This window comes from Chelonoidis abingdonii, chromosome 5 (assembly GCF_003597395.2).
Source record: "Chelonoidis abingdonii isolate Lonesome George chromosome 5, CheloAbing_2.0, whole genome shotgun sequence".
NCBI lineage: Eukaryota > Metazoa > Chordata > Testudines > Testudinidae > Chelonoidis > Chelonoidis abingdonii.
The window spans coordinates 109,956,979-109,983,457 of NC_133773.1; the positions used below are offsets into that span (position 1 = coordinate 109,956,979).

The window sequence follows — 26,479 nt, forward strand, 5'->3', positions numbered from 1 at the left end:
GGACCATTTTCCCTATATAATCCCAGCCAGGGTGCGGTCTAGCCGGACTTTAAATAGCTCTAAAGATGGAGATTCTACCACCTCCCTAGGTAACCCATTCCAATACTTCACCACTCTCCTAGTCCATATACGAAAGCAGGGATAACAACATCAACAGTACACACCATACCAAAAGACTCAAATCATCTCACGTAGAAAGCAATCAGGTGTCAGGCAGAGTCACCCTTGGTGGAATCCATGCTGAACCGCTCTGATCACCTTGTTTCTCTAAGTGTTCAGGAGGAATTCCTTCAGCACCGCTCTAGGATTTTTCAGGGATTGAGGACAACGGATGGTCTGTAGATTCCGCTGATCTTCCTTTTTCCCTGCTCTTAAAGATAGGTACTATATTTGCTTTCTCCATCCTCTGGACCTCTCCTTTCGCCGATCAATTTCAAAGATAATGGTCAACCGGCTCTGCAATCAACACAGCTCTAACTCCTCACACCCCGATGCAGTTCGTCCAGTCCATAGACTTGTGCACAGTATGCTATTAGCCTTTTTGGCTACAAGAGCACACTGTAGGCTCATGTTCAACTTTCCATCTACCGTATAACCCAGATCCTTTTCTTCAGCACTGCTACTTAGCAAACAGTCCCCAGCCTGTAGCAGTGCATGAGGGTTTTTTCTGTCCTAAGTGCAGGACTTTGCACTTTCCTTGTTGAACTTCATGAGGTTTCTTGTGGCCCACTTCTCCAATTTGTCTAAGTCCTCCTGAATCCTATCCCTGCCCTCCAGCGTGTCCACCACTCCCCCAACTTGGTGTCATCTGCAAATTTACTTAATGTGCAAGCTATCCCGTCATCAAGATCATTAATGAAACATTGAATAGAACGGGCCCTAAGACAGACCCCTGGGCACACCACTTGTTACTGGTTGCCAACTAGAGAGTGTGCCATTGATACCTACCCGCTGAGCCCGTTGATTCAACCAGTTTTCTATCCACTTCACAGTCCATTCCTCCAACCATACTTCCTTATTTGCTGATGAGAAATGCTGTGGGAAACCGTGTCAAAAGCCTTACTAGGAAGTCAAGTATACAACATCAACAGCTTTGCCCCCTCCACAAGTCAGTCATCTCTATCGTAGAAAGCAATCAGGTTGGTCAGGCATGATTTACCCTTGGTGAATCCATGCTGACTGCTTCTGATCACCTTGTTTTCCTCTAAGTGTTTCAGGATGGATTCCTTCATGCACCTGCTCCATGATTTTTCCAGGGATGAAGGTGAGACTGATTGGTCTGTAGTTCCCTGGATCTTTCCTTTTTCCCTTCTTAAAGATAGGTACTATATTTGCTTTCTTCCAGTCTCTGGACCTCTCCTGTTCGCTATGAATTTTCAAAGATAATGGTCAACGGCTCTGCAAATCACATCAGCTAAACTCGCCTCAGCACCCTCGATGCAGTTCGTCGCAGTCGCCATAGACCTTGTGCAACTGCACGTCTAACGTCTTTAAGTAGTCCCTAACCTGACCCTCTATCACAGTGGGCTGCTCTCCTCCTCTCCTCTCTGAGTTCCCCAGTGTAGTAGTCTGGGAGTTGATCCTGCCCGCACAGGCCAGCCAGGGGTTTTTCTTTGCTGTGTAGATGAGTAAGTGTGGCATGTACATGCTACCTTAGACAACATATGGACACAGAACACAAAGGGAAATGATCAGGTGATACTCTTATTTTATTATCTAACTATAGGATCATTAGCTAGAGTCAAGCTGCCTGCACTTCTTAGTTTCACAAGCATATTATTCACAGTATTTATAAAGTCAGCCAAAAGGAATTCTTGTTTGCTCCTTACTATTCATTGGCAGGAGACATGTTGTAACAGAGCAGCAGCACATGCGTTTATACTGTTACTCTTGATATAAGGGAAATGATAGAAACTGCAGAGTATTATTTTTTTAATAACCTCTCAAGTGATTATAGAAATGGCAGGATTCAAGACTCACCCTCTTCTTCTGTTGTTGGTGCTTATTAGATAGGTAAAGAATATTTACTAAATAGCTAAATAATGTAACCATTTTCAGAATACCAATTCTTGTTTCACTCTCATAGATGAATGGCTGAACAGCTTCTTCACAGCAAGTACTCCAGTCTCAACAGAATGTTAAGTACGCAAAATAAAGTTAGTATCCAATATATCCAACTGCTTATTAGAAACAAATGTAAGTTTGTTAGTATAGTACTAATGGCATTGCAAGTGTTTTTTGTTGTACTCTTTCCCATTATATGTAATATTGAAAAAATTCACAATGTTCTACATGCATGTACATTTTATCTTGTAGAAAGTGGTTTGGATGCAGACTTCACTTACTCTTTTGTAAAGGCCCTCTTCCAGCTTAAGAAATAAGACACTTGAAGCACAAACTGTCCATTTCAGACTGACATTTATTGCAAGTAAGCATGCCCAGTACCTTAAATATACTCTTTAAAATTTTAGAAATTGTTCAGCTAAAAACTGAAGCCACAGAACCTTATAAAGGTGGCTGCCTCCATCTTATTTTAAACACCACAGTCCAGTAAGTTGTACATTTAAGGCTTAGACATTTTAAGTCAAGTGAATTCCTGACATGCTACAATATGTACATCAACCCAAAATTATATAAAACAGTATACAAGGATTTTGTTCGTGGGATTAATAGTATTGCTTGGAATTATAAAATACAGCAATTCTGAAATACTTAAAAACTGTAGGTTTCCTAAAAGCAACAATATTTGTAACAAAGGTTTTTCCCACCCCAGGTCCTAACCTTCAAGGACATCACTGAAGTAAAAATAATTTACCATATTACATAAGCCACAAATGTGGAAGATGAGCCTATATTTTAAACTGTGTAGCTTCAACAGAAAAACAAATGTGGCAGACAAACATGGGGTTGCAAGGAGCCCAATGACAGTGTTGCTGTACTTTACACATTGCAATCTATTTTCTGCTTTTGCTGATCCACAATAAATAATGGAGAGTGTTTAAATTAAAATGTTGCAAGTGGGATGGCTCAACAACCAACACTCCAGTGTTTTCATCCATCAACAATGGTAGGGAACTACTTTGGTGTCAGTTAATATACTCCATTGAATTGTCATACATAGTGTTAGCAATCAACCCATCAATTCTAAACAAAACTATGCAGTATTTTGTTGTCATGATGGAACTATAGAATGCTACCTATGGAGACAATATATTACAGAAAATTTTCCATAAGCTATTTAAATATACAAGTGATCCTTAAAAGGCTAAAGACCAAATTTCACCCAATAATACATGGACATAACTCCCACTGAGGCCAAATGAAGTTGTGTACACATATGAGGGCAAAAATTTGCCCTAATTCTGATTAAACTAAGATGTGCTTTTTTGGTCCCCAACTCAAAAACCTTTGGAGTATTTTTCAAGTTTCAAAAATAGCCACTAATGCACTTTTTTAAACGCATGACCATTTTATTTTAATTTTTCCAACTCACTAGGCTATGAAAACCCATGGAATAATGTATGACATCTGTAAGCAGTAACACTGAATAGCATTTTTACAATCAAAGAAAGAGAACATGCTGCGCTTCATTTCTAAAGCGTATATAAAAAGGATCAGTTTATAATTGTATGTGCTCACATTTATATCCAACAATAAGCATTTTTTCTATGTTGTATTCAAAAGCAGTGTCTCAGAAAATGTAAACTAAGTTTTCCCTTTAGTATGAATTCCGCCTATAAAAATACAGTATAGACAAACTCCTCTCATTCCCTGACATAAGGATTCACAATTTTGACACAAAAATTGTAAACTTTGATTACATTCAAAATACAATTCTTAAATCTTTACATTTTCAATTTAAGTTTTGAGGTTTTGGCAGTCAGCGTCCTCGGTATACAGCAGAATTACATTATTGCAGAGCCTTTTGTGTAAAATAGCTTACTGAATTACAGACATTTACTTTCCTCTTATGTTGCTACCAGGAGGAAAAGAAAGGCTTCCTGCTATGAAAGGTCTGCGTGAATGCATTACTCAGATGAACAATTCGGCCCTGACTTCCAGTACTACTTCGCTCTACAACCACGCGTGGCATCTGAACAAGCTGAATTGGACTCCTTCCATCTTTTAATGCCTGAGTGAGGTTTAGTATCTGCAGAAATAAAATAAAATAAGTGGTACTCAATGAAAATTTGATTGTAGGATTCTGGTAATTCTATTTTCTCGGTTATCTTTCTCCTAAAGAATCTCATTGTTTTAAAACTGCAAGTAAAACAACATAAGATACTACTGGGCAGCTGAATGTTCTACTAATCTTTTCTCTTGAGAGCATACACACCAAACCCTGCCTTAAATACATCTTGTGAAGCAAGTTCTTTCTGAACTACTGGAATAGATTAAGAATGCAGAAATGCTTTCAGGTCTACATAGTCTAGCACATCTCCAAAGAAACCGATATCTTAAAACACAGGAGGGCCATTAACATTTTCTTAGCTTAGAAGTCTGCCAGCTAAGATTTTAGCTATGAAATGTCTCACATCACAAGAGAATGATTACAGGCTAAATTAAAAACCCACCTAAAATGCAGTTATCCTAGTTATTCCCTCATGTCTTTCATGAACCCTGGGAACCTTAGAAAAAAATGCTGGTCTAATTTTACATTACAAGATGGGAAGTTTTAGGGCATCCAGACTATGCTGAACTTTAGTGATGCTATTATAGCCTTTACACAGAGACGTGTCTAAGCTTTTAGTTACATGGATCCCTGAACGATACATGGCTTAAAAGAAGAGAATGTCTCTTAATGGAGCTAGTAACTGCTAGGCCTGCTCAGTTTGCGCTGAATCCAGTGACTCTTGTGAGTCAGACATTTTGGTGTAATTCTTGAAATATCTTCAGAAAATTGCTTGGAATACAAAAGGGTCTAAGAATTCTTAAGAAAATATGGTATTGAACAGTAAAATCTTAGCTGGATCTCTATTATTATTTAAAAAAGGCTTTTCTAAACTAGAATTTGTCTTGATTCTAAGTTAAAGGTTTTGCAGAATTATTTTGTTAAATAATCAATTTTCAGTGGCAAGTTACCAGCGTGTCATGAGAAGGTTACACACTTGAATCAGTTTGGTGCTTGATGAATACTTCCCAATGATAACTCTGTGAAAAAGGGGATGTGACTTTCATATGTCCACACACCAAACTTCTTTCACAAGTTCTTTCAGAAACCAGGCCTAACAGTTCATTTTGACAAATATGCTTTTACTGGCTTTTTTGCCGGAAGAGCTACTTAATGTACCATATTTGGCCCATATTTGACTCAGAGAGCATCAATGCCAGGGACTTCTGTGAAAAAGGGTCAGATTAACCCTGTACAATGCCACTGTAAAACTCAAAGTGCATACCTTCTGCATTGTTCAAACTGAAATCATGAGCACAAGGAAATCAAATTCATACAGTTTAAAGCCAGAAGGGACCATTAGATCATCCCATCTGACCTCCTACATATCATAGGCCATTAAATTTCACCCAGCTATCCCTGTATTGAGCCTCATAACTGGTTTTTGGCTAAAGCATCTCTTTCAGAAAGGCATCCCAGTCTTGATTTAACGACATCAAGGGGTAGAGAATCTATCATTTCCCTTGATAGTTTGTTCCAATGATTAAATCACTCTCACTGTTAAAAGTGTATAACCTATTTCTAATTTGAAAATGTCTGGCTTCTGCTTCCAGTCATTGTTTCTTCCTTCTTTGCTAGATTTAGGAGCCCTTTCTCTTCTCCCTGGGAAGGTACTTATACACTATAATAAAGTCATCTCAATCTTCTTTTTGATAAAAACAGTTCAATCTATTTAGTTTAAGACTCTCACTACAAGGCAGTTTTCTCCAGTTTCAATCATTTTGTATGGCTTTTTGCTGTACCAGCTCCAATTTTTCAACATTCTTTAAAAAATGCTGAACACAGAACTGAATAGAGTATTCCATTATGTTTCATCAATTCCTTATATAGAGGTAAAACTCACTTCCCTACCTCCAAGGATCACATTAACCCTTTTTGCAATAGCATTGCATGGGAGCGCACGTTCAGTTGTTTGTCCACTATGACCCCTAAATCCTTTTCAGAGTCACTGCTTTCCAGGATACAGCCCCCCTTTCTGTAGATAAGGAATTCCTTATTCCTCTAACTTTGCACTTGGCTATATTAAAATCATTTTGTTTGACTTGGCCCACTTTACCAAGCAATCCAGATTATTCTGTACGTAGGGTGACCAGCCAGCAAGTGTGAAAAATCAAGATGGGGGTGGGGAGTAATAGGAGCCTATAGAAGAAAAAGACCAAAAAATCGGGACTATTCCTATAAAACTGGGACATCTGGTCACCCGATCTGTACGACTGGCCTTTTCCACCAGTCTGTGACATCCATAAATTTGAATCAGCACTGTATTTATATTTACTTTCAGATCACTGACAAAAATGTTGACTAACATTGGGCCTAATACTGATCCCCGTGGAACCCCTCAAAAAGTACCCCCAATTCAATGATGATTCCCCAATGACAATTACTTTGAGATCTGTTAGTAAGCCAGTTCTAAATCCATTCAACGTGCGCTCTAGATTTTATAGTGCCCTTTTTTTTAAAAAAAACGTTATACAGTACTAAGTCAAATGCTTCACAAAAAAGTCAAAGGTAACTATAGATGCAACATACATAACCCCCAAACTTGTAAATCTCCTAAAAAAAATCAAATAAACTCTGTTGACAAGACATACTTTCTGTCAAATCAAATCTTATGTTCAAGTCATACATACATTAATTAGCACACAGACTAGCACTTCAACTTAAAATAGTAACTTCATTGGGAGATCTACTGGCTTACAACGTTTTGACTAGCAAGCTAATATAAAATGTAATATTCTAAAGTTATGGTGGCAGAGACTTTGGTCTCCAAGAGGGTTACTGTATATTAAAAATGAACTCCAAAGCGATCCAATCAACTCATGATTGATGCAAAATGAGCATAACCTGTGTGTTACATGCTAGAGAAGCCAGCTAAGCAAGCAGGTTGTGTAGTACTCCAGAGGTGCGCAAGACAGGTGGAAAGAAATTTATCCTTTTGATATTTCATTCAATAATTCTGGGAAGTAGGTATATCTGTGTTTACATAAAACTGCTAAACTACTGAAAGTGGAATAATTCACTGTGTAAACATCATACTAAAAAGTATGCATTTTGATCAGAATCAGTCTCAATAAAACCACTAGATAGAATTCTATACTTTAAGATTGAATTGCAGTTTAACTGAAATGCACTTAATTTGTAAATCCCAAGGTGTAAACATGTGGTACAATGAATGATTTGTAAGGAGTTCCTGTTGCTCTGTCACACACTTAGGATGTGCTAGGTTTCACAAAACTGTCTTTCAAGAAATAAACATACTGTTAAGGTCAGGTGACGTTTCCTCAGCATTCACATTTATCTCAAGTTAACTGCTGGTTTAATTCATTTTCTCAATTGCTGATTTAGCTGTATGCCAGTTTCTCTAAATACAGTTTATCAATCAAAGTTTATCACTATATTTTGTTCAAAGTCCATAAAACCCTTTTACTAAGCTTTGATTTTAAATTATTTTAGAGTCTGTTAGAGATGCTACATTAATAACATCAGAAATGGAATTTCTTTAGCTGTAAAACACAGACAGAAAGACCAACATCAATATAAGCTTCCCTGCTGCCTCATTTCTATCCTAACGAATGGGAACAACCACTAGGAAAGAAACATTAAGTTCAGTCTTTATGGCCATTTGGCTAGATTTTTCAGAGATATTAATCACCCATAACTCCCTTTCAATTTAACAGCAGTTAGTTTCAGGTAGATCTGAAAAATCAGGCAACTATTAAGAAATACAGCAACAATCTTAAATATCTTACTAAGTGGTAAAAATTTTTAAATGAGTCAAGGAATTTAAAAATCAGCCATACCTGTCCCCTCATCACTGACATTTGATTTTCAAAAGTAGCCTTGTCAAATCCTTTATCAGTCTTTATTCAAAATAAAAACACAGCAGTTATTTTCAAAACGTTTTACCATTCTTAAAACCAGATGTATTTGGAAACAATCTTATTCTAAGAATTGCACTGACCTTTTGTAAAGTTATAAAGTTTATGATTGAGACAAACCATAACTAGGAAGGAAATTCCAGTACAAAAGCATTTATAAAATTAAGTGTAGTAGCTGTGAAAGATGACAGACTGGACTTGGACACTGTCAACATCAAAGTGAATTAGAAGTAGTTTCAGATACTACAGCTGTCCCCGATTCTCTCTTTTTGTGATTTTAAAATGTGTCTCACCTATTATTGTATGGAAGAACCACACAAGGTGACCTATATAAGGGAAACAGGGAAGCAGAATGTAAAATAGAGCGCTATAAACTGCGCAGAGTAACTGAAAATAGATTCTTTATTGTCTTTCAGTTTTAATCAATTAGGTATTACCTAAAACAGTGAAAAGTATCAGATATAAGTGGAGTATTTCTGTTGACAGTACCCTTCAAGAGAAAACAGGAACAGCATGAGCAGGAACAGTGCAAGCTTAAAACCACCTTTCCATAAATGTTACTCAACCCCAATGTGCAGAAACTACCTATATGAGAGAAAGGACAGGTCTGTCTCCAGATCCATTAAATCCTTCGCACTTCTACTGTGACTAACAATGGGTGTTAGTTAGTGCCAATTTTGACTGTGGTGTTTTAATAATTTTAAGTCAGACAAATACGAAATTACATTAATGAATGTGTTTCAGGACCTGACATTTCCAATCAGAATTGCATGCTGAATGCGCCCCACTCCCAATCATTTGAAGTATTCAGCATGATAAATGTTCATATTTTACACGATTAGAATTTATATAAGTCCCCTTTACTAAGATTATAGTTGTGTTCAATGCTTTAATAAACAGAGTAAAAGGATGTGTGTATTCACGACAAGATATGGTTTGAATATCTTAAAACTGATAAAACCTCTGTTGGAAGTCCATTCATTTAATGGAATGACAGGTTTTAATATCGCTTTGAAGGTACATGTAAAATGAAATATTTTAAATATGTACCAGCTGGACTAATACCTGATATTACAGTGAAGCTTTTTCCCAAAGTTATTACTGTTTATTTGAAGTGCATGTTCCCAGGCACCTTAAGTGACAGATGTATTTAAATACATGTTTTAGTTATGAGTTTAGTGATTTTTAATTGATTATATAAAATGTAAGCGTAATAAAGGAGGCTATTACCCATCAATAAAGTTGATTACCAACAATTTCAAACCTTTTGTGCACAATACAAGGGCATACATTTACAGAGGGGGATGTATGACTACTATATGTCAGCCTATGTACCCCTTTTGCCATCCTAGCATTAGCGGTAAAGCACAAGTAGTATCACATATTGTGAAATAATTAAGTAAAGCAATATAAGTTTCTAAGTTAGCTTAACAATTGAGTTTTCCTTCCACATGTAGTACTCAATTAACTATCCCCTCTCAATTAAAAATGAATTCTGAATCACCTTGAACAGTTCATAAAGATCTTCACAAAGATCCTGTACAAAATTCATGTCAGAAATACGAGGGAGAATCAAATCTCTGGTCTCTTGGGAAAAAGGAACTTTTGCTTGAGAAAGCCAAGCCCAATGAAATGGATCTAATGGGAAAAAACAGTTCAATTTCTTGATTAACAGGTAAAAGTTAGAATTAAATGATCCAATACGGGCAGAAATCTTAGGAAATAACTTGCTATTAGGTATCAAAAATACTAAACCATCTGTCAGTCGACAGTTACCAAAAGTTATTTACACACATCATATTCCCAAATTTGTTTGCCACTATTACATTCACTGTGTTTGCCTGTAATTACAAGTTAAATTTGATTGCTGTAAAGGCTTTATTTTTCAGAGAGACTACAGAAGAAATTTTAAAAAGGTAATTAGGGTAACAAATATTTGCTAGAATAAAAATAAAAAAAGGTTACTTGTTCCAAAATAAAAGTCTCTACTTTCCCTATCTCCCCATTGGTTATATAGTTTGTCTTGGAACGAAATACTGTCTATGATCAAATAAAACGACTTCCAGATTATTTGATTTAAAAATATAATCTAAACTATAATGTTTAAGTAAAGGTCAATCTTAATTTGCTAAGATATTTTCTTAAAAATAGCATGAAAAATAAAAATTAACAACTCTAGCAACCTTTTTTCCTCAATGCTATCTGTGAAAGAACACAAGATGAAGTTTATGTAAGTTATATAATGCTTTTTAGACAAAAGGAGCTCTGCACCCCAGAGATAAGGCTTTTGAACTACACTGAGATGCATATTTTATTTTTACAAGTAGTATTGCATCAATCTTGTCCAATTTAAGGACGCTTATATGCAGAGATTAAAGAGCATTACTATTTTTCTGTTCAGTATACATTTTATTAATTTTAGTATCACAATACAGTGGATTCCACACATAGCAACCTCTCAGTTCTCAGCAAAAAATTATATTATCTGGAAGTTGCCCATAAGAAGGCGGCAAGTTTGCAGGGCTGCAGCTAGGAAAGGAAGCGCTGGGACATACCTTCCCTGGCTGCAGACCCACACACCAGCCTGTGGCCAATGCCTGGCACATCTCAGTGCTTCCTTCCCTGGCTGCAGCCTCACAAGTCTGCCTGCCTTTCTTCCAAAAAGTGTTAATAAGCAGCATGCCTGAAGCCAATAGCCAAATCCCACTAGGGATCAACTCTCAGCAAAATATTGCTCTTACCCAAAAGTTAAGATTGGTATTGGCATTAACCAGCATCCACTGTACTTAATTTTGCTGTCCCAGATAAAGATTACCTTAACGTCTGTACAACAGAATAAGGCTGAAGTTGTATGTCACTTTGTATTTGTCTACTAATTTCAATAAGCATTATGAAAGGATGAATAGCAGCTTGTTTTGTAATAGGAAGAAATAGGACCATTCCCATTTACAAAAATGATCTGGGAATTTTAGCACTCAAGAGAAATTTTATGATAGCAAGCAGAAAGTGCACATGAAAGATGCATCCCTAAATCCCTTCCTATATATCTAATTAGGTATTCATATCAATTCATCCTATTGGTAACATCCATTAATGGTGGGGTAAAAAAAACAAGCTAGTGAATGACTATGAAGCACAAATATGTTCCAAAAAACAGTAAAAAAAAATCACTCAGTATTTGCTTATTTTCTCGAGGAAAAAATACACCATTGTTCAATAAAAACAAAAGTTACTATGGTGAAAATATAGTAAGTATTCTCAAATTACAGTCTAAAGACAGTTATTTCCTCAAATTGAAGATTAAAGAACTTAATACTCACATGCTCTCCACTCATCAGGATGTTTAAAGGGGAAAGCTAAACCATTATCAATTGCAGCAATTTTAATAACAGCAGGTTCTTTACTGGTAGTCCATTGGATATCCTAGGGTAAGAACATTTCCAAGTTACTAGTAATTAAAATATCCATAAGGTATACACATAATTAAGTATACAGTAAACTGCATTTTTTTGAATATAGCTGGTTTAGTAACACCACAAGTGCTTTAGACTGAACCAAAAAATAAAGGCATTAAGTGGGAGTACTTGAAATGAGGCCAAATCAGGTGCTTAAGGTTTGGATCCACTTATTCACCCCTGTCAACAGTATAAATGACCAAAAGCAGCTACAGGAACTCCTCACTTAAAGTCGTCCCTGTTAAAGTTGTTTCGATGTTAAGTTGCTGATCAATTAGGGAACATGCTCGTTTAAAGTTGCAAAATGCTCCCATCTAACGTTGTTTAGCAGTTGTCTGTTTTGTCCACTGCTTACAGAAAGAGCAGCCCATTGCAGCTAGCTGCTGCGTGGTTAGAACAAGTGTGGACCAGCAGCCCCCCTATCAGCTCCCGTAAGTTCCCTGTGCAACAGGTGTCCCTCCCCCCACTGCCATGTGCTGATCCTGTCCTCTGCCTTGGAGCTCCTCCCAGAAACTCCTGCTTGCTGTATGTGGGAAGGAGGGAAGAGGGGGACTGATTGTCAGGGTGTCTCCCCCTCCTCCCTGCTCCTGCACTCCGCTTACCTCATCTTCCACAGGAGGGTGGAGGGAGGAGGCAGACACATCAGGGAGAGAGGGAGCTTCTAGGCAGCAGCTGCTGTCTCAGGGCTCAGCAAGCTGATTTAATTAACAAGGTAGTGTACTTAAGCTTGGGGTCAGCTACTTAAAGTGGAAATGCGCATTTTTCTCTCTCACAGGCAGGGTGTGTGTGTCTGTCTGCCCTCCCTCCTTTTCTGCTGCCTTGCAGAATATTGTGAGAGTTAACCCTTGAGGGCTTAGTCAATTGTTAGTTCATTTAGCAGTAAGGCATTCCCTGGGAAATATCCCACCCTCTGACTCCTCCACCTCAACCAAGCTTCATAATCATCATCCCTGTGTACCAATATTAAATTGTTTGTTTAAAACTTATATTTCATGTGTGTGTGTATATATATATATGTATGTCTTTTGTCTGGTGAAAAAAATTTCTCTAACCCCCTCATTTACATTAATTCTTATGGGGAAATTGGATTTGCTTAACATTGTTTCGCTTAAAGTCACATTTTTCAGGAACATAACTACAAAGTTAATTGAGGCATTCCTGTACATCAAGACAGCCCAAAGGATCTAATTTAAATCAACAAAACCAAGACTAGTATTAGATGAACAGAGCATATCAATAAAGTAGTTAAGATACTGCATTTGTATACGTTAGTAGACAGCTTTATTGTTAAAGCACATGTGCTACAAAATGTTGCTTCCACTGCCATATGAAGTCCATTAGTTGTTATATCCAGAGCACTCTGTATTTTAATTTGACCAAAAATCCACATATTTCACCAGAAGGAGTACACTGTCACATTCCTAGTTAAAGCACATTGTACATCAGCATTCCAGCTAAACTGCTCAAATTTTATGAGTCAACTGACTAGTTCTGAAAAAAAAAAATTCTTCTTACCTTATCTGAAAGATCAATATCATCATCTTGCTTTTCATATCTGACTAACCAGTTATCATTGCCTCTGTCTTCAAAAAGGGAAACAAAAGTTGTTGTGGGGACTTGCAAGTCTTTTACAATTACCTGATCTTAAAATAATGTTGTAAAATGATTTGTTTCTATTGTGAACTGAAGATATTTATTAGAAGAACAATGGAAAATGTTCACAAAAATATTTTTCCATCAAAATACACTTGCTGTAGAGTTTGTGGGGGAAAAAATAGTATTAGATTAACTAGAAAGATGTAAATATTCATATTATTAATTGAAATTTTGTGTTGAGTCATGCACTAGTAGTTCAACTTCCCTTTCTGGCTGAGCAAACCATGTAATATCAGGAAGGTCAGCAGAATTCATTATAACCCATTTTCTCAGAATAAGCTGGCTGTATTGTGTATGTTCTCTCCAATCAAGTTGGGGGGAGGAGGGGAGAAGTGTCAGTAGCAGCAGTTGGAATTTGGCTCTGTGCTGCTGATGGGGAAAGGGCAAGGCCCGTCTCCAAGATAATCCATGTTTTAACAAATTTAGCTAAGCACACAAAGGGGAAAGGTCTACTTCTAAGGGAATTCTGCACCACTGTGCAAGCACAGAATTAATGCCCCCTGCAAATTCCCCCCCTCCATCGATTCTGATGGGGGAGACAACGGGAAGCTGCAATTACACCTTTCGCCCACCCACGGCTGATGTGGTGCCAGAAGAGAGGGCAGCTGGCTCATGGGCCAGAGCAGCCAGCCACGGAAAGGGAGGTGTCAGAGACTGTCTTCATCTACAGTGCCAGGTGGAGGCAACACAGGATATGGGGGGAGCACACAGCAGGGCACACAGGACTGCTGGGAGGGGTCACACAAATTGGAGTGGGGGTACAGGAGCTGGTCAGGTGACAACATTGAGCCAGAGGATGAATTGGAGTGGGGGTGCAGGGCCACATGGGAACGGTGGAGTAGGAGTGGTTGAGTGGGGGTTCAGCGACACACGTGGACAAGGGCAGAGGTGCATGACTGAATGGGAGAGGCTAGGGGTCAACCACAGTCTGCATGGAGGAGGCTCCCCTAATCCTTAATCCCTTCCACTCCCCCACCACTAACCCCCCCCCCCAAAAAAAACATAACCCTGTAGGTTCACTCCCAGACTCCTTCCCAGCAATTACTTCTCTCTCCCCTCAGCTCTTCCATTGCCCCTGACTCCCCCAAGCCTTTGCACTGCTTGTGAGGGATGTAGGAAATATGTTTCTTTATTGTAGTTTAAATTAATTACTCAAAGTTCTGTATTAATATGCCTAATATGTTACAGGCATATTTGCCGATAGGTATTTAGAAATAAATTACCATGATTATATTGTGTTATTTTGACAAATAAAATATACATAATTTTACAATATTGTGCCCAGAATTTTTAATTTGTTGGTGCACAATTTTCCCAGGAGTAAAAGTCTATCCAACGATGCTGAGAGGAGGGGAATAGAAGACAATCTTCATTCCTAAGAGGCCATTCTCTACCAGGAAAACACAATGGCATGTTGTAAATTCTTCCACAGGGTCTGCTGGGTAAAAGGGGATTGTGTGGGGACAGAGGACTGGTGTATTTAGATCCCTCATAGATTTGGATAAGCATCCAAACTTTGAACATTTTGTTGTTCCGCTATTGCTATTTTTGTACATAATTTGGTTGTGTGGATGCTGCTTTACATGTTTGGTTTTGAACTTTTTCTCCTTAAAGTAATAGGGCACAGATCATGAAAATCCGTAAAAGTTTGGGGACACCGGGATCAAGCTTGGAAACTGGCTGCCAGACTGTAACAGTGACCAGAAAGCACAATAATATCCTTATCTTTAAACTCCCTGAAAGAAGAAAGTATGAAGTGATATGCATCCTCAACAGGTTTTCCTGCTGCATCCCTAATAGGGGGAGGAAGGGAAGAGGAAATTGCAGTGGTAGGACCTGTAGAAGAGCAAAAGAAGGAACCCACAACTGGCACAGAAGTGGAGGAAATGTCCATACCAAGTTCCTTCACATTCATGAGGAAATTGGGCACCTATATATCCTGCAACAGAACAGCAGCCTATAACTGCAAAGAAGAAAGTTTGCCCAGGATGAGATGTTGAGGGCCAAAGTTCACAGTTCTCCTCCAGGGCTTACTCGTGCTGAATAGGACCAGTTCTGAAGTAATATGCAACTGGGCTGCTATCTTCTTTCACTCAGCAGAAAGATCTGGCAGCAGATGTTGCTCCTCTTCCTAGTTAAGTGGTCTTGAAACTCCAGTGTATCCCACACAGCCTGGCTAGCATATGGGAAGTGGAAGTTAAAGGCACAGGTCCTGGGAGACTTCCCTCTGCTAGTAACGGAGGAGAAACTGGACAGCAAATATCCCCAATTCACACCAAAAGGCTAATCCCTGGCTGGGGTTCTGTGCTTGACTTGCTACATATTGCTCTAGCCTTCAGTGTGCCTTACAAAAGCCAAAAATTGCTTAAATGGCTGCTATGATACTTGATAAATTTCAAAGACAAAACTTTTGTAGCTACAATGGATTTCACAAGTTCATCTGCAAAAGGAGTTTCAGATTTGTCAAAAGCATGTGAAATGTATTAGAAGAATGTTACCTTCATTCAGCACAATTTCTGACTCAAATGAGCAAGCAGATATAAACTGGGGGACAGTAGGTTAGATACCTGTGTTTCTGATGACATAATCTAAAACAACCAATCTCTCAAACTGTGACTGAAATTGTTTCCTAGTATTCTCAGGTAAAGGATCAGTTTCAAATTTCCTGAGCCAGTACTCAGCTTCTTTATATCCTTCAACGAACAGCTGGAAGGAGCCAACCTGCAATTTTAAGAACCTGCATTTAGAAAATGTAATCAAACAGTTCTGAACACAAAGTATTTGACAGTACTACTTGGAGTATTAAGTCTACAAAATAGTCCCTTGTCCCAATTTCTAGATAACCACATTTTATAGGCTCAGCTACAACTGACCTATTTCCACTTTCAGATTTCTTTATGATTAGAGTACTACACCAGAACAGCATTCTAGCCTTAGTTTGCATATAAGCGGTATGTCAGAAAAGAATATTTTAATGCTCAAAACCAAAAACATAGCACGCATATTGATACATGATATAAATTTACAGAAAGAAAAGCAGCAGCTAAAAAGTTTTACCATTGTCATAATTTGAGAGCAGTTAAATCCAGTCAAACTGAACTACTTCAGGAACCATACAAGAGATGGCAAAAGCAAAATAGAAATGTTTCACAGCAGTAGTGAAGTAACTACAAAGGAAACAACAGAGGTGGACTAAAGTGACTGTACGCATATACCCTGATTCTAGACCAGTCCTCATTTTTCATATGGACCTGGGCATCTCAGAACTTCTTTTGGGATCCTTGAAATGTCCCAGTTCTTCTATTTCACCAGTCAAAATATCTGTTTTCTACATCTGTTCAATAATTTGCTCTATATTTACCAGGCACAACACAGTCCAATCGACTAAGCGTTCGCAGTCACAAACAGTGTTTGGAGTAACAAGAAAGCCAAACAGCTGTAGACACTACACACTACTAAAACTGCTGTTCTGCTCAAAGTGAACATCAGTGATGCTTGGTTCAGTATTTCATGATATTGGAGAAAATCCTCCATTCTCACAAATATGCACCTTCTATGTCTGAGTCAGAAAACTGGCAGCAACACCACAATTTTTTAAAGTAACTTTTTTATGACTTATGACCCCCAAAATCATTTCCACAATAGTACAGTATCTGAGGAAGAAGAAAACTGTGTGAAAGAAAATTGCATGCGAGAGTGGGCACACAGCAAAGAAAGAACACACAGGAGGAAAGAGAGGCTGTTTTTGTGTTCAAAACAAAAGGCTGCATGTTGCTATAAATCTATGTGAGTGGACAGAGAGTTTCTGGGAAATGCATGTGTAACAAGTGTCATTTGGAGTGCTGTTGTGGGTAGCCTGCATGTGGGAGCAGATAATGGGGGAAGCCCACATGTGTGAATTTGCTTGATTTGCAAGAAAAAACGTGATGAAATTTTGGGGATGCAAGAAGAGCATGTGTATGATTTTATAGGTGAGGAAGTAGTATGTGAGGCTTTGATCAGGGAGACAGGAGATTCTATAAGATAAAGTGAAGGTGGGTATTATACAGAAATGGGAAAACCAAGAGAGGAAAGGAATGACAGACTAAGTGAGAATGACTGAAAACACTGGGCAGTTGGACAAGAAAACACCACAAGAAACATGGAGGGAAAGAGCAAGAACAATTATTACACAATATAGAAAAGATACTGAAGGGAAAATAGACTGCAAAGGCAGAAAAAAATACCTACAAGAAAGGAAGGATGTAAAGAACAAATACAGTGGGGAGACAGTAAATTTTAGAATGCTCTTGGTAGAAAGTGTAGACACAAAATGATGCAGTAAAGTCACCAGATTTTAAAATATGTTTAAATAGAGGAATAAAATATGATATGCTTTGTAGACAGAAACTTGTTTAAAGCTAGCCAAAGCTGGCAGTCTTTTTGTTGAACAGGGGCATGTCTACACAGCAATGTAAGTCTAGGGTTAGTGGGATTCAAGTCAGCCGATTAGTGTCAAGGAACCCTGGGCTTGAGCATCTACACTGTATTTTAACCTTAGGCTAAAAATTTTCTGACCTGTGCTCGAACCCAGGGCTCTGGCATCCACACTGCAGTGCACCCAAGTCCAAGTAAATATATCCCAAAGTGCCTTGCGCCACTCCCCCATGTTGGGACTCTAGCCCTAGGAATGTAGTGCACTGTGGGAAACTCTTTTGCCCCCCCACTGTTTTCTAACTGTGGTGGTGCTATTGATGGTACTCCCATAAGGAGCACATAATCTGCATAATTAGCTCCCTTGGTGGCTGTGTCAGTATAATGACTGCAGTTTGAGAAGGCTTTATACTTAACTGCCGTCTAATCTGAACTGGGCTCTCCACCTTTAGGTTGAGTCACATTGCCAGGAAAATGCCCATGTGCACCAGTTTGGAGGATAATTAGGACATTGGTCTCCGGGACGATCAAAGGATTAAAATAAAACTTCACAATTCTTAATTTTTGCAATAGGATGTTCAATGAAAGTGTTTTCATATGGTTGTTTTTTGTATTTATTTTTGTCTGTTTGGAAGTTTGACATAAAATATAGATGCCAGAAGAAAAAAACACACACACACAGCTGCTGCCAGTTGTGGAGCAGTGAAGTGCATATCCAGAGCATGGGGTACAGTGTGCTTCATCATCCCCTGGGGATCCCTTATCCCTGCCCCCACTGCAACCCAGGAGGCAGGGATAATGGATCCCCAGGATGCTGCAGGCAAGTTTTGGGGCTGGCTCCCACTCATTGCCCTCACAGTGGATGCTGCCTGGGTGCCTTTGAATATGTAGCCCCAGGGAATAACAGCCCCAAGTGTCCAGGAGCATGGGTCAGAGAATGCAGCAGGAACTAAGCAGCTGCCCTGCAGGGAGTGGAAGTAGCAGAGCTCCTGACTCAGCATTTCCAGGGGAGGGATGATCCCCAAACATCCTGGCAGCCAGGAGCAGCCTCCTACTGTCAGCTTTGCTCTCTGTTCTGGGCAAGTTCTGTGCAAAAGCAGAAAGGAACCAGAGCCACCACCGCAGGAGGCTGCAGGCAAGATATGAGTCTGTCACCCACTTGCCACTGTGAGTGCACACGTTGCACATGCAGCACCAGGGAGGGCACAGAGAGGCCAAAGAGCAGAACATGAACCGCAGGGAGCGGAAGCATTAGGCACCCAGGTCAACACAGCCTGGGGAGGGATGACCCCCAATATCCTGGCCATCAGAAACTGCCTCTACCTGCCACCTTTGCTCCTGGCTCCAGGCAAGCTCTATGCAGCAGTGGAGATAGAACAGGAAGAGGGGAGAGCATTTGGCCAGGTGGTAATGTCGCTTCTGGCAGCGCTGCTTCTCTGCAGCCAGGAACTCGGATACATTTGGAGGACTTCCGGGACCCAAACTGGGGCCACGTGCACCCAGCAAAACAATATTCCTCAGACCCTACATCCCAGTTTAACCTGGGTTCAGATCCTCCAGCCCTACAGGATCCTGGGACCTTGGGTCCAAGCCCTAGGTTAGCACAATTAACGTGTGAACACAAGGGGGAGTTTGGCTTGAGCCTGGGCTCTCGCTGCTGTGTAGACATACCCTAAACTAATACCAGCTTTCTTCTCCTGTGACTGAAGCTACCTATGAATGTCCTCTTTTTGATTCAGCAAAATATATGCTGCATAGACAAGGCATTAACAAAATACTACAATGCAAAGCTTCTCAGAAGAACTTACCTTAGGAGGTAGTCCAATTCGATGAAATTTTTTACCAACTTTTGGCACTTTTTCTAAAGCATATTTTTTCCCTCTTGATTTTGCACGATCTATTGCACTGTAGTTAAAGGTCTCACTGACAAGCCAGACAACCTTAAAAATATCCAAGTTAAAATATGGCTCAAAATTGCTTATCACTTCAATTACAGATTTACAATAAGATTTCTAACAATCATAAATATGCCAAGGAAATAGCAATATTTAAAAACAAGCAAATTCAATGCAAAAAAAAGCTGCACAAATGCAACATTACAGATGGCAGAAAATGTAAATGTACATATAGGTCTGGAAATTCTAGACTACAGTCCTTAGAACTGGCCCCCTATTTTAACGTACAATGCTTTGTATTACCACTATACTGAAAGAACTACATTAAAATAATGTTAAGATTGCAAAGTCAAGCACTCAGAAGTTAGAAAATAATGAATTAAAGTTGCCCAACTTTATGGAACCTTAATGTATATGCAAAAGGAGCCCAAATTATGTTGGTCTAACATGATCATGTACTATTTTTCTGCCCAGGACCTCTGCTTCTTTCAACGAATATGTAACTATTGAATATTTTTTAATCTTCTCATTCAATCTCTCCCCGCCCCCAGGTCTTATTTGTGCTCATCATCCAAACTCTGTACTGAATACAAAATTATTAGCTTCCTTGTGGGCATTTCTATGGTGCTCTCACAAGTGTCTGAGTGTTTCACAAACATTAATGACTTTATCTGTATAATATTGCCATGAAAGTAGGTGGTATTATCCTCCTTTTACAGCTGGGAAATGTAGATCTGGAGAGAGTAATGCCAAAATTATCCAAAGTGTCTAGACACCTAGGCGCTGAATTTTCAGAGGACTTGGTATTTTTATAGAACTTTATACATTCAAAGCACAGCTTCAACTGACTTCAGTTGCAGTTCTGACCATTCAGCTCTTCTTGTAATTTGGCCCCAAGTGTCTCACACTGAGCACCAAGCAAATGCACACACAATTAGTGACCAAATAGGTATTCAATTTCCTTAACCATGACAATATCCTTTCTTTTCTTGCAGTCCCCTGCCTCATTCACTATTCACCACTCTTCCACCTTCCGCAATACACAAGACAAGAGGTTCTACAGACAACATCCTCCCTTTGCTACGCAGTCCTGATATATTAATACAGCACTATCCATGCTAGGCACTGAATTAGGGAACGGTTTTGAAGAAAAATAGTATGATCACATATTTAAAGACCGTCTCATAATACATATGCAAAAAAGAATGAATTAAAGCTGCAAGAACAATCTCAATTCTGGCATTTCCTAACTTCTGAGTGCTTGAATTTGTAACTTTGAAATAACTTCAAAGCAGCGTTTTTGATGCAATTTCCTAAGTTTTTTTTTAAACTAAAAAAATGCCATCACGTAAAACCATAATCATCCCCCACATTGGTGATCAGTAGGATTTGGAGCTTTATATCCACAGTGCAGACCTCATCAGCTGAGCTAGGGGACAGCTGATAGCAATAGTAGGTATTATTTCCTATGTGGACCAACCACTGGAGAGGGATGAGACAAGCATTTTTCTGGTAGGTTTAACAGCTATTTGCTGAAGGCAGAGAAATGTGGGTTCCCTTCCCCAGGACTCCTAGGTTCCATTACAGGTTCTGGAAAGGAGCATGCTATAGTGATTAGACACAATTTGGCCACTGGACCCCAGCTTGCTCTCCCCGCACTTGGATTCTATTCAACCCTCTCTCACTGGCTCATGCAATGCACATTAAATTGTTTTTCTCCAATATTAGTTTCTCTCTCTCAAGTTGGGGATAAAAATACCCAGTTTAATTCTACACTGCAATATCATATCCTCGTTTATTTTGCACATTTAAGTTGTAGTGTACTAAATAAGAACTCTTTTACCTTAGTTTTAGGTACCACTCCTAATCCTAGCTTGGTGTCCACAAGATATGCACCAGTTTCAGAAAGGTATCCCTGATTAGGAACAAGGCAGCCTCTGCCAAAGCAGCAAGGACAACAGATCTTGTGAAAGTATTTGGTCCATTTTGGATTCAGATGACCATAAGGCTCTTCAGATTTTGGTTTGAATACTCCAATAGTTTTCTAAGAAAAAAATGTTAAGTCAAGTAACATACTCACATAATAATTTGAAGTGCAAGAATTAGTCACAACAGTTTTATTGAAAAATTCATAACTTGCATTTTAAGATTTATAGACTTGGAAAATAGTTTGCCATCACTGATGATAATCTGCTTTGTACTTGTTCATTTTTGTCTAAACAAGGAGTTGAATAGATGTCTTCTCTCCCATAATACTTACTTGTGAAAGATGCACAGAAACACAACTATACTGAAGAAAGTGATACACACAAAAAACCTAAAAGTTAAATTAGAAAACATTTTTCTTTCCTCTAATCAAATTTTAAGTGTTTTTAGTGGCAGTATATAAAAAAGTAATATGTTTTCTAGTTTGTTTGCAGCTAATTAAGAGGCTGTGTTGTCTTGTACAGCTGCTTCAGATTCAGTTTCTCATAGCGGACAATGCCTCAAGCCATCAAGTAATTTACCTTAAAAGGGACACAATGAGCTTGAAATTGTCCTTATTGTTAAAAGTAATCTTAGGGTTTACTTTTAAGTTTCTTGTTAGAAATGTCCATCTGGCTGATTATGTCTCCAAGCTCAGTTTCAGATAAACCAGTACGCTGACTACAATAAGGTTCAAGTAGGGACCATGTCTTCATTCTCTCTATACCAGTGGTCCCCAAACTTTTCAGGGTCACACCTCCCTTTACCTCTGTCCATGCGTCCCCCTCGCCCCTCAGAGCTAAGGCAGAGAGCAGGCTCCCAGGGACAAGGAGGGTGGGGGGAAAGGGGAACGCAGATAAAGGTAAGGGGACCAAGGCTGGGGCTGCAGATGGGGACAGGTTTAGGGCTGGAAGTAGAGCTGGGGCCCCATCCAGGGAACGAGGCAGAACAGAGGTGGGAGCAGAGTAGGGCTGGGTGGCGCTTCCTCCCTGCCCCCCATAGGGGATGGCCCAGGCCCTGCTGCACTCTCCTCAATGTTCCTCTGTGCCCCCCTAGGACACACCCCACAGTTAAAGAGGCCTCTTCTCTATACAAAGCCACATACAACACTAAATAAACAGATTATGATAAATATTAACTGATACCATTTCTGAGAGGATTTCCCCCAGTATTTTTGAATTAACATCTATCTATAATTGAGCCTCCTGGTAACTCAGACATTATCCATTCCTATACCCCTTTAGTCAAGATCATCAATAAGCTTCCTCTGGGTTGGAAGCTAACTTCTTTCCCTAGCGACTGCTGGTTCAACTAGATTGGAGAAAGAGGACCCCAACAAAATAACTAGTGTTACTAAGTGGTTAGTAATCAGCTTCAATTAGATGAGATTTAAACTAACTTCATACAGAAATCAAATATATTAAGTTTTGAATTAAAACAGATTCTCTCGCAAAATGCAACAAACCAAATTACGCTTGATGTAAATATACTTGTGATTTTACCAAAGTTCCTTATTTTCAATGCAAAATTACTTACTAGTAGCCAGAACAATATATTTGGTAATAGAGAGGCTGAGGAAAATCAGTGAAGACGCGAGGGAAAGTTTAAAGGCTATAAAATGAAGAGGTAGAACACGATTATGAGTTCGGAGAACTTGGATATCTAGTATATGAAGAGAAAATGTGAGTTTCCATGTAGCTTCCAGAACCCTAGACTATTCTTTTGAACTATTTTCCAATGAGATCTTTTTAGATAAGCGTTAAGCTCATTTACCTACTCCAATTGACTCGACCATAGTGATTTTGTTTTCACATGCAAGCCTTTAAAGCCATCTCAGGTGGCGCTCTCTCCCTGCCACCCACTGGGGCTGGCCTGGGGTCTGCCGCTCTCCTGAACAAATAAAGGGCTCCTCCCAAAAAGTCCCACAAAGAAGATGTCCAATGGCCTATGATAGCCTTGGCTAGTTGAAACTTGAGGGTGTTAAGCATTGTTACATATATATAGGACAGCCGGAATTCATGGGTGTTTTTGTGTGTCGTGATTTCAACAGAGAATATCAGTTTATGGTGCTGTAGCACTGACTGGCCCCAAACATGGATCAGGGCCATATTGTGCTAGATGTTGTATACACAAAACAAAAAAAACACCCCTGCTCTGAAGAGCTTTTATAAGATCTGATGTGGATTATGACGTGGATTATGATTATGATTTCTGTTTGTGAGTCTTAGCTCCTTCCTGTGAGTGTGATGGAACTCCCCTCACAAGGTGTATGGGGTTGTTTGTTAGTTTTTTAACTTTTGAGGGCAGCGGGGTAGAGCATGAGCCAGACTTCCTAGTGATTGTAGCACACAGCTACAAGAAGTACTGTGTTCCAAAAGTTCTAGTCTCTTAAATTCAACTACAGGAAGTGACATATCACAGAAAGACAAGGTTGGGGAGGTAATATCTTTATTGGACCAACTTCTGTTGTGAGAAAGAGAAGCTTTCAAGCTTACACAGAACTCTTCTTCAGACCTGAAGGGCTCTGTGTAACCTCGAAAGTTTGTCTCTCTAACTAACAGAAGTTGGCCCAATAAAGATATTACTTTACCCATCTTCTCTCTCTAATATCCTGGGATAAGCACAGCTACAACACCACTGCATACAAATCAGAAAGAAAAGCCGCTTCAAGATAATTAGAATAAAAATGAACAAGAAAAAGATGCATCCAAGACCAGCAACCTCCAAACTCTGAGGAAAGATGGGTGGGCAAGCAAGAATCCTGCAAGTTCATCTTTTCATAGGAGCAAAATTAGTAAGTAATTTCCCTTTCTCTGATGATATCATCTCTACATGATGACCTCTCCAAAATCCAAAAAAAGATTAAGAGATGTTCCAAGAATATAGGAGTAAAAAGCTCCACCATGCACTAGCAACAAGGCAGTTGTATATAAATAAGGAATGAATATTTGGCATGTAAGATGACAGGTACTTCAACTCAGGCACAATACTCAGCCTGTAGAATGATTCTCTCGACCCAACCCCTCCCCCCCCCCACAAACCACCTATGCAAACCCAACTGAAAATAAGAGTCATCTGAAATAATTGTTTTGATTCATGACCAGCCAAATCACAGCAATTTGAAATGCAATCAGATAGCTATTTAAGGCATTGTCATCTTGGTAACAGCACTGTCCAGCAGACTGGTGTCAGACGTTGGATGGATTTTCTAAAGGCATCAGTCCACACAAAGCTCTTTTCTAGAAAAGTTCTTATACCACTCTCTTCACCACAGTAACTGAGTATCTTCCAGAAGTGCAATAAATGACATGACTAACATCTGTCATGTGTGGTCCATTCTCTCATCCTCTTCTCCACGCTGAAGGTTGGTGGGGGATTTGTGTGCAGAGTGGTTTTTCTTTTAGTACAGGGGTCAGCAACCTTTCAGAAGTGGTGTGCTGAGTCTTCATTTATTCACTCTAATTTAAGGTTTCGTGTGCCGGTCATACATTTTAATGTTTTTTAGAAGGTCTCTCTCTACAAGTCTATATAACTAAACTAGTGTTGTATTGTAAAATAAACAAGGTTTTCAAAATGTTTAAGAAGATTCATTTAAAATTAAATTAAAATGTTGATCTTACGCCACCGACCCACTCAGCCCGCTGCTGGTCTGGGGTTCTGTTCACCTAGACCAGCAGTGGGCTGAGTGGGGCCTGCGGCCGGGATCCCAGCTGGGATGGGTCTGACACAGAACCCCAGACCGGCAGCGGGCTGTGTGGGGCTGGTGGCTGGGACCCCAGACCAGCAGTGGGCCGAGCGGCTCAGCTCACTGCCGCTCAGGGGTTCCATCCTCCGGCTCCTGCTGGCCAGGATCCCGGCTGCCGGACCCGCTCAGCCCAGTGCCAGTCTGGGGTCCCGGCCCTGCCCACATAGAGTGAGTACCTAACTTCTCCCTGGTTCGACGTCTGCAGCTCACTGGTCCAGCTCAGGGTTCCATCCTACCGGCTTCCTGCTGCGCGAGGATCCACGGACTGCGGACCCGACCTCAGCCCAGTGCCAGTCTGGGGTCCGCGGCCCTGCATAATGACCACCCCCAACTCCAAGGAGTGAAAGTACCGTAAACTGGGCTCCGTGGTTCTGGCCCATTCTCTTCCCTCTCTCTGCACTGAGCTGAGAGTTGGAGTGGACCGAGCACAAGGGCTGGGGATCGTGAAGGGTCTGGCCAGGAGCTAAAAGAAGGAGGGGGCTCAGGGTTGGGGACAGGGGAGGTTTGAGTGTGGGCAGGCACTTACCTGAGGCAGCTATCCATGTGGTGTGAGGGGTGCAGGTGGGAATGTGATGTGAAGGGTGCAGGGGCTACCTAACCATTTGGTGGCTCCAGGGCGTTGGGGATCCGTGCACTTGGGAGGATGTGTGGGATGGAGAGCTGGAGGAATAGTTTTAGGGGGTGACAAGAGTCAGAGGCACGAGGGCTGGGGGCCATGCCAGGGACGTGCAAGGCTGATCCATGGGGAGGGGGGCTTGGGTGTGTGTGGGGGTGCCCACGTCAGGGCTGGGGTGCCAACGGGGGGGTCAAAGGAGTACAACAGAGAAGCTGGATGGTAACAGGCGTCTTCTGGGACCAAAGCGGCCCCGTGGGAAGGTGGGCAGGGTCGTCAGGCGGCGAACAGGGCTGGGAGACTCGCCCAATCTGAAAACCAGAACTCCCCACACCCCCTGTCGCCCGACGACTACCCCCTGCGCTTGGGACCCGCAGCGCGCCATCCCATCTAAGCCTCCGCTGCCCTTAATCTCCTGTACTGCTGCCCCCCAGGATCCGTACCCCCCTACCTGTCCCAGACTCGCCGGTCACCACCCTCTATCTATCACACTAACCCGCAACACCGAAAAGCAGACAGACCACCCTGGAGAGACTCCCTTGCCTTTATCTAATTCGCTGGTTCCACGACAGGATCCCACAGAAGAGCTCTGGACACCATACACACACACCCCACCACCACGCTCCCGTAGCTGCCCCCAACACCCCTCTCCAACAATCCCTAACCTCCTGGCAGTTCCTCCCAGAAC

At 40.4% G+C, this 26,479-nt stretch overlaps 1 protein-coding gene across 3 annotated transcripts in view; it reads right to left on the minus strand.

Annotated features, from left to right (window-relative positions):
• Nucleotides 1-2,401: 2,401 nt before the first annotated feature.
• Nucleotides 2,402-26,479, minus strand: part of PI4K2B (phosphatidylinositol 4-kinase type 2 beta) — a 44,052-nt gene continuing 19,974 nt past the window's right edge. For all 3 annotated transcript variants that reach the window (XM_032806606.2, XM_032806604.2, XM_075066545.1), the window contains exons 3-10: nucleotides 21,312-21,512; nucleotides 19,382-19,513; nucleotides 15,728-15,881; nucleotides 13,020-13,087; nucleotides 11,370-11,472; nucleotides 9,554-9,687; nucleotides 7,972-8,031; nucleotides 2,402-4,150 (exon numbers count right to left, since the gene is read on the minus strand). In XM_032806606.2, coding sequence (XP_032662497.2) covers nucleotides 3,977-4,150; nucleotides 7,972-8,031; nucleotides 9,554-9,687; nucleotides 11,370-11,472; nucleotides 13,020-13,087; nucleotides 15,728-15,881; nucleotides 19,382-19,513; nucleotides 21,312-21,512 — 1,026 coding nt within the window. In that variant the 3' untranslated portion in view covers nucleotides 2,402-3,976. The remainder of the gene's footprint in view (nucleotides 4,151-7,971; nucleotides 8,032-9,553; nucleotides 9,688-11,369; nucleotides 11,473-13,019; nucleotides 13,088-15,727; nucleotides 15,882-19,381; nucleotides 19,514-21,311; nucleotides 21,513-26,479) is intronic.